Below are 8,621 nucleotides of genomic sequence, written 5' to 3'. Positions count from 1 at the left end.
GAGAATCCCACACCAGAACTGCTAGCTACAGTTAGGCAGGCATGTCTGTGGTGGACAAATGTCATTTAGCTTAAACGCCTGAAGAACGTTATAAAGGTCTCTAGGTTATATCAAGTATGGTTATACGATTCGCAAATAAGTATAAACTAACTTTGGTTTACGGACCCTGCTCTTCATCTGTTTTATTTTGAGTAATAAAACTATTTTCATATATATTGATAGTAATCCGGGATTTCTAAACTTGCATCTCTACCTCTAGGACGGATAACTTGTTTTTAGGGAAAATATGGGATTTTCCCAGGATAACACCGGCATTTCTAAAACTGATGGTTTATTTTCTACTAATAGATATTCGTATTCGTTCCTTGACTCCTTGGATTGTGCGTATTTAGTACGAACGGGGAAGTCATGGAAGGAACGAGTTTTCAAACACGCTTTTCATAAGAAAATATAGGATTTTCTTGAGGAACACTTTTCAAAAGAATCAAAGAACATTTTCCACCAAAACTAAATGATTATGAACTCACCAGCTTTATGCTGATATTATTTCAAAACTGCTTGTATTCTCAGGGAATTAGTAGACAGGTACCTTCCGAGCATTGTGGAGAAGTCGGAGCGTTAGAGTCTCGGCCTTCTATTTTATTTTTGATATGAACAAAACTATGTATTAAGACAATGTAAACCTATTTCATATATGTATTCACTGTTTGGTTGTGTTTACTATGCTTGCTATGATACAACTGTTGTGATACTACGCATGACGTCAACCACCCCCGAACGTTTCCGCCGTTCCGGTTTGGGGGATTTGACATCTTGTGGCATTCATCTTAAAATTTGTCAAAATCCATTTTATTGTTATTTTCACAAGTCAAAAACTACAATATCGAACTTTTTTTTATTGTGAAAATGAATTTTGACCCAATAACTGATTCATCATGGTCCACTAAGGCCCAAAAGCTAAAGAGTCAAAAGTTTGGCCCAAACCGAGGCCCAAAAGTCGTGAAGTCCAACTCAGCGAGTACGCAGGACGTACTCCTCGGTATGCTAAGTGTACAGGTTGTATGACTTGTACGTTGCGCGTACTGGCTTGTACGCCCAACGTACTACCCTGTTAAGCCATATTCCTCAAAAGTGCTTAATCCTTCAAGACCTTACGTCCAAATTACAAATCTGAGTCCAGTACCATGTCTTAACTCATAAAGTCGATTACTTGGTGGCTTGCAACCCACAAAATGAGCCCAAACTTGGAATATAACAACTAACTTATATGGAAATGACCAAAACTCATGCATGGTCACAAAAGGACCTTAAAGATCGAAACTTTACTGCTTATGAGACTCATACATCACTAAGGGTGGCAACCCCTAGGCCTAGAAACGAATTTGAGTCATAAAGATCCACTATTGGGACTAAAAAGGTCCAAAACATCACTACACCGGATCCAAGCATAATTGAGGAAAGTTGTTAACTTTATACCTTCAAAGAGTCCCAAATGATGATGTTATCCCGAATCTATGAGCTCAAGATACTAAAGTTCCCCTTCACCAGCTTCTCCTTTCTTATTTCAAGCTTCTAAACTCCAAAATAAACTTCACAAGGCCAAACACACACACGAATGAGAAAAGAGATGTTATCTAGGGTTTCTGAGGTTGAGACGCTGGTAAGGAGGCTAGGGTTTGAGTCATAATGTGGTATTTGCATGACTTAAACCCTAAAAATTAGGGTTTGGAGTCTGCTTGCGTACGTTGCGTGTACGCGCCTCCGCCCCCCGCATCCAATGAAGCTCTACGCCCCGCGTACGCCAAGCTTACGCCCAACGTACGTCTTTGGGTAGCCCAATCCTATCGGCCCACTTGCTTAAGCCCACTCAATAATCCATTACTTATTTCATGATCCAAACAAATAAATTGCAATTATTTTTAAATAAATATTACCTTAAATGACGGGCGTTACAAAGGGTCATTAGGAGAAACTTACCAATTTATTTATTAGTTTCCTGCGATTTTTTTGTTAAAAAATTATGGGACTAAATCGTTAAATTTTTTAAAATATTGAAACATTTATGTAGAAAACCTTAATAATCACAATATATACCTTAAAAAATCTTAAATGAATGTAATAAAAAGTTGAGAGAAGGATTCTTAAGGTTTCAAAGTAATACGATACGATAAGTTTTTTTTAATGAATTTATAAAAATAATTAAAATATTCAAATAATTGTAAACATGTAAAAAAAAGGCAAAATAATATTTTCAAATTTAAAGACACAAAGTCACAAACCAATAAAGTGTCACTGTTTCAGGTTAAGGAGTAATTTGTTTGGATCGAATTTAGAAAAAAAGAAGAGTAAATTACACAAATCGTCTAACTGTTAGGTACCAAAAAACGTGTTTAGTCTCTATTTTTAAAAATTAACTCAGACCGTTCCTATGTTTCAATTTCCTTGCACGGTTAGTCCCTATCGTCGTTAGCCGTTAGTGGTTCCCGTTTAAGTGCCCCAAAAACTCGTTTAGTCCCTCGTTTCTTTTAAATTTATCATTTTAGTCCCTCGTTTTATTTTAAAAGACTATATTGTCAATTTTTATTTTATTTTTTTCACTTATTTATAATTTATCAATTAAATTAGATTAATTATAAATATTAAACTTATATCATTTTTTTTTTTTTCTCTCTCTCTCTCTCTCTCATTTTTTCTCTATTCCGTATCCTCTTTCTCAATTCGGGCAACTATCTCCTATCATCGTCGACAACCATCTCCTTTCACCATCGGCACCTTCACCAACCACCACTCGTCAACACCAAATTTGATACTATAACCAAAATTCAAAACTCAAACCCAAATCTTATACTAGAACTAGAATCTATAACCTATAATTAACACCAAATCCTAATCTAAAACCTTTAATCGGTACTGATTTTCAAGATGAAGTCCCAAATCATATAATCAATCATGAAATCCCTACATCGATGCAAAATCCAGAAGGACTGAGATGTAGAATCGATACCCTAGATTTGTGTCCTATCTTCTTTATCAGCTCTTGCAACCACCGCTTGTCATCACCAGAGAAGAGAAGAGAGAAGAGTTATCGAAATTTATATCCGCGAATGGAGTATAGATCTGAAATCTAGATGTAAAAGGGTTGTTGATGGCATGCCCTAAATTACATATTTAAATAGAGAAGACAAGAAAGGACGACAACGAAGGGAGTTGGTTGTCGGCAATGATACGAGTTGGTTTCTCAAATTGAGAAAGGGGATAGGGAATGTATATATATATATAAGTTTTTAAAATTTATAATTAATCTGATTTACGGTACGCCAACAACTCCCTTCGTTGTCGTCCTCTCTTGTCTTCTATGTTTCAATATGTGATTTAGGGCATGCCATCAACAACCCTTTTACATCTGGATTTCAGATCTATACTCCATCCGCAGATCTAAATTTCGACAACTCTTTTCACTTCTCCGGTGGTGATAAAAGGTGGTTGCAAAAGCTAAGAAAGAATATAGGACACAAATCTAGGGTTTCGATTCTACATCCCAGTCCCTCTGGATTTTGCATCGATGTAGGGATTTCATGACTGATTTTAGGTTTTGGGACTTCATCTCGAAAATCAGTGTTGATTAAAGGTTTTAGATTAGGATCTAGTGTTGATTATAGGTTCTAGATTATGGTTCTAGTATCAAATTTGGGTTTGAGTTTTAGATTTTGGTTATAGTATCAAATTTGGTGTTGAAAGGTGGTGGTTGGTGAAGGTGCCTACGGTGAAAGGAGATGGTTGTCGACGATGATATGAGATAGGTGCCTGAATTGAGAAAGAGGACACTGAATAAAGAGAAAATGAGAGAGAGAGAGAGAGAGAGATGAAAATGATATAAATTTTTAAAATTTATAATTAATCTAATTTAACTGATAAGTTATAAATAAGTGCAAAAAATGACAATATAATTTTTTAAAAAGAAACGATGGACTAAAATGATAAATTTAAAAGAAACGAGGGACTAAACATGTTTTTGGGGCACTTAAATGGAAACCACTAACGACTAACGGCGATAGGAACTAACCGTGCAAGGAAATGGAAACACATGGACGATCCGATTTAATTTTTAAAAATAAGTACTAAATTTATTTTTTATTTATTTATTTTTTTTTTTTTTGAGGTACCATAAAAACCAAATTATCAAGTTATTTTGTCAAAGTTGGACTTGGGACTTGGGAGTACCTGGCGGGATTTTGGTATCTGAAAAGATCGTGGAACAAAAACTTGAAAATAGGCGCCTCGTTTCAACCCCTCGGCGGCAACTATCCCGCTATTTTTCACCCCCAAAAAACAGCTGATACCACACCCTAAACCCCAATATATTTAAACTGCCCTAATTTTCTATCTCCTCTTCAAATCACATCACTATCATTACCTGCAGAAATTTACAGTAGGAGCTATAGCAAGATGGAAGAAGCTCAGAGGTTGCTCAATCCATGGGTGCTTCATCTCCAAAAACTCGGCCTCGAGCTCAAATGCCCCCTTTGGTCCGTTTTATTTCCGTATACCTTAGTTAGACCGATGCCTCTTTAAGCTACCGAATGCTGATTTTTGATGCTGATTTTTGTTATTGCAATGTCTGTGACTGTTGTTTTTGCAGCCTTCAGTTGTTTAATCGACCGGTGTTATTACCTTGCAATCACATTTTCTGCAAGTAAGTTTACATTCTTTTTATTTTAGCACTTGTTTCTCCTAACTCAAAGGACAAGACTACTAATTTTTTTGGCTCATTGTCGTTTTGAAAACAGTCTGTGTATGCCGAAAACAGTGGAGACTGGGTTCGAGTGTCCATCTTGTAAACATCAGTATATCGATCGAGGTATGTAGGGAAAAAGGAAAACTTGGTTTGTCACGTGCCTATTTCTGTTTTCTTCTTTTTTCCGTTTTAATTCCAAAACATGGACTGCATTTTTCTTAGAAAAAACCTTGTTGTTTATACACAAATCGAATTTGAAGCTGGATGGAGATTCTAAAGGGACATCTCTCAAAATGCTTCATTATTACTGAACCGAATGCTGAATGTGCTACTTTCTTTGATCTTTAAAAAGCAAATCACAAAAAGTCAGCAAATCTTACCTTGTCCATCATCGTGCAGAGGTGAAGCCTGCGTCTTTCATGGAGAACATTGTAAACATCTATAGGGATATTGATCGTACCTTCAATGCAAATCTTTTTCGTCCTGTGCAATCTGGTAAGAAAAAACCCTAGTAATTTATTTATTTTCGTTCAATATTGAATTGGATTTACCTGATTTTTTTTCTTTCCTGCAGATGTTACTCGGGTATCAGCACAGTCCCCTGCTTCTGTTAAGATCGATGTTAATAGTGATTCAAGAAATGAGAATGTTGAGATAGTACAATCTGGGAATTCCAGCAATGGGCAATCTACAACTTCACAAACTGTTAAACCCACTTTATTAAATACTCCTGCTGAAGAATTGGCCACTAGGGTTTTTAAAAAATGTGTTACCCCAGAAAGTGGACAGAAACAAAAGTTCAACATCACTGTTGATGATAAACCAAGTGTTTCTGATTCAACCGGACAGGTGGCGACTGAGAAGCAAATGGAGACTGAAAGACATTCACCAAAAAGACCAGTTGAAAATGATTCTTATGGGACAAATCTTGAGTCAAACACTAGATCCACCTCAGGAGCTAAAAGTCAAACTATCGAAGTCAAAAGACAAAAGAAAACAAGTGATGGGCTAAATGACACATCTGTTGTTTTGGATTCGAAAAGAAGTCCTTGTGCCTTTTGTAATTCTTCCGAAGAAACAGATGTGAGCTCTCAAGAAAAACTATTCACGTTTCTAAAAGAGATAAAATCAAAAACTTGAAAGGTAAAACTTATGTTATTTTTTATATTTTGTGTAGGGGAGTGGACCATTGGTGTCTTATGCCCGAGGGAAGGAAGTAGTGGGTAATGTGGCTAACTTCTCTAAGGTTACAAATGTTCATGAAAATTGTATTCAATGGTATGCTATTGACTTTTGAGTACTAGAATCTCTACAATCTTCAACTAAATATTTTCAGTGGGAAGATTATGTACTTACATTTGATCTTTACATTTTCAGGGCTCCTAGGATTTACTTTAAGAATGAAATTATTCATAATTTAGAATCAGAAGTGGCAAGGGCTAGCAAGCTGAAATGTGACAGCTGTGGTAAAAAAGGAGCTGTTCTAGGCTGCTATATGAAGTCATGTAAAAGAACCTACCATGTGCCATGTGCATATTACAATTTTGAATGCAGATGGGATCAGGTAAGATACCATTTATACACATTTGGTTGAATTTGAATATGGTGTTATAATTCTATCATAAGTTTTTTAATTTTATGCCTTTTTTAGGTTGCCTTTTTGATGCTTTGTCCAAATCATACACATATCAAATTTCCACATGAGAAGAAAATGAAGAAAAACACTGAAAAAGGGTATTAGTTTTATATATTATTGTTACTATGTTGTAACTACTCACATGGATATGTAGTATTCAGCATTCTTACTCCTTTTTATCTACTTTTTTTTTTATTTAATTCTGATTGCAGAATATCTACACATATGAATCCTTGCGGGACACAAGTGAAAGCTAAACAGAATTTGGTATTTTGTGGTTCAGCTCTTTCTCCAGAAGAAAAGGTTGGTATAAAAAGCTGTTTTATTTTTGCCAAAGATATATTTTTTTTTTTGTATTTACTAATCTACAACTTTGAAAATGCAGTCATCTTTGATTGAATTTGCAAGAAGTAATGATTCAATAGTGTTGAGATACTGGAGACCTAATGTGACTCATGTCATTGCTGCCATAGATTCAAATGGTGCATGCACAAGAACATTGAAAGTCCTTATGGCCATTTTGAATGGGAAATGGATTGTTACAGTAGAATGTAAGGTTTCCAATCTTGACCATTTTACCCCTGGTGGCTGATGTTCTTGCTCTTGTGGTTTTATTGGTATCTTGTTATGTTTTCAGGGGTAAAAGCATGTGTGGAAGCTGGATGTCTTGTGAATGAAGAACCATATGAAGTCCATCTAGACACCCATGGATGTTCTGGTGGGCCCAAAGCTGGAAGGCTAAGAGTAAAAAATAATGTAAGACCATTTTTACGGTTTTACCCTTTTACATTCATGGTGTAAGGAGCTGAATATGATATCTTGTTGCAGGGTCCAAAGCTTTTCAACAACTTGAAGTTTTACTTTGTTGGGGTTTTTGTAAAAGCTTTCAAGAGTGATCTTTTAAACTTGGTGGCAACTGCTGGTGGCACAGTTGTTGAGGCAAAGGATCAGTTATTGTCAGGTAGTAATGGTGGAGATGAAGATGTGAAGTGGGAATGTTTGGTTGTTTACAATGCTGACCTTTCAGATCACTCTGAGTTTGATGATGAGGATTCAGTTAAGTTTCAAAGAATAGCTGTAGCTCAAGACATTGCTCAAGAATCTTGTTCTCAGATTGTTGGGCATACTTGGATTTTGGAGTCAATTGCTGGATGCTGTTTATTGCCTTTTACAAAGGTCTAGTTTAGTTTTTTTGAGGTGTTTAAAAGTCATTTGCATACATGTTTTGTGGCCTATGTTTTTTGGTCACTATTTATTGTGTAGCATAGACTAGTGTTAAAATTATAAAAAAAGCCAATTGGGTTTTGATTTTTTTTTTTGGTGTTTTTAATTATGTTTGAGGTTTTTAACCCTTTGGTTTGTCGGATAAAATGAAACAATAAATGAATAAAATGAAAAAACAAAGGATTATGCTATTATCTTTCTAGCAACTTGTTTTGCTATTTGGCTGAACGGCTGATTATGTTTAGCTAGTTTGCCATTGAATGTTTTGTGCATTATATTTGAATGGACTCCATATTTCAAACTATAAATATTTCACAGCTTATTCTAAGAGCATTGGTGTTTGATTCATTGTTTTAAGTAGGGTTTAGAAAGACATTTAAGATGTTCTATTAAAAAATTGGAAAATTAAGATGGGCTATAAGAAGGTAGATACTATGAGGTGGAGTGGCAAAGACCCATGTTTCAGCTACGTTGATGATTATTGATGGCCAAGAGGTCAAAGTAGAGGCTCTTGTGGTGAGGAACTAAGCTTTTTAGTTGACGGCCGAGGAGGCCTGAACAACGCCGATGTTGTCATTGATATGTATCTCTATTATGTCTTTATTGTTTTTCATTGTTTATGCTTATGTTTTATGTAACATCCCAAAAATCTCAATAAATTTAAACCTTTTAAAACAACCTATTTACTAATAAAAGTGTTTACAACTCAATGCCTCAACATCCAATGCCTCAACATCCCCCTATAAGTCAAACTTGGTCAAGGACAAGGTCAAAAGTCAAGGTCAATAGACCGTGTTGACCCAACACGCCGTGTTGTCCTTCAACACGCCATGTTTTTCCATCAGCTACAAAGTCGGGAAAAACCAATCCAACACGTTGTGTTTACCAATAAACATGCTGTGTTTACCAATAAACACGTCGTGTTCGCTGAAATCCAACAACTTAATACATTAAGCTTCCTTCATCGAATCCAAGAGCCCCAAAGCTCAGATCTCGACCAAAATGATATCTAGAAGGGTAAAGTTT

At 35.7% G+C, this 8,621-nt stretch overlaps 1 protein-coding gene across 1 annotated transcript; it reads left to right on the top strand.

Annotated features, from left to right (window-relative positions):
* Positions 1-4,226: 4,226 nt before the first annotated feature.
* Positions 4,227-7,679, top strand: BARD1 (breast cancer associated RING 1). The gene is made up of 12 exons (XM_079079758.1): positions 4,227-4,526; positions 4,640-4,693; positions 4,788-4,858; positions 5,135-5,230; positions 5,310-5,818; positions 5,913-6,013; positions 6,113-6,299; positions 6,387-6,469; positions 6,584-6,674; positions 6,757-6,922; positions 7,009-7,127; positions 7,200-7,679. The coding sequence occupies exons 1-12, from the start codon at positions 4,447-4,449 to the stop codon at positions 7,551-7,553; spliced, it is 1,911 nt and encodes a 636-aa protein (XP_078935884.1). The 5' UTR covers positions 4,227-4,446; the 3' UTR covers positions 7,554-7,679.
* Positions 7,680-8,621: the final 942 nt, after the last annotated feature.

Source organism: Lactuca virosa, chromosome 2 (genome assembly GCF_052849685.1).
Source record: "Lactuca virosa cultivar CGN04683 chromosome 2, Lactuca_virosa_CGN04683_v6, whole genome shotgun sequence".
Taxonomy (NCBI): Eukaryota; Viridiplantae; Streptophyta; class Magnoliopsida; order Asterales; family Asteraceae; genus Lactuca; species Lactuca virosa.
Note: the sequence above shows the minus strand (reverse complement) of the source record. Positions and strands in the feature narration are given on the sequence as shown.

Coding starts and splice junctions, on each gene's coding strand:
- BARD1 (XM_079079758.1), top strand. CDS start 4,447: ATGGAAGAAGCTCAGAGGTTGCTCAATCCATGGGTGCTTCATCTCCAA. Junction 4,527..4,639: donor GAGCTCAAATGCCCCCTTTG/GTCCGTTTTATT, acceptor TTGTTTTTGCAG/CCTTCAGTTGTTTAATCGAC. Junction 5,231..5,309: donor TTTTCGTCCTGTGCAATCTG/GTAAGAAAAAAC, acceptor TCTTTCCTGCAG/ATGTTACTCGGGTATCAGCA.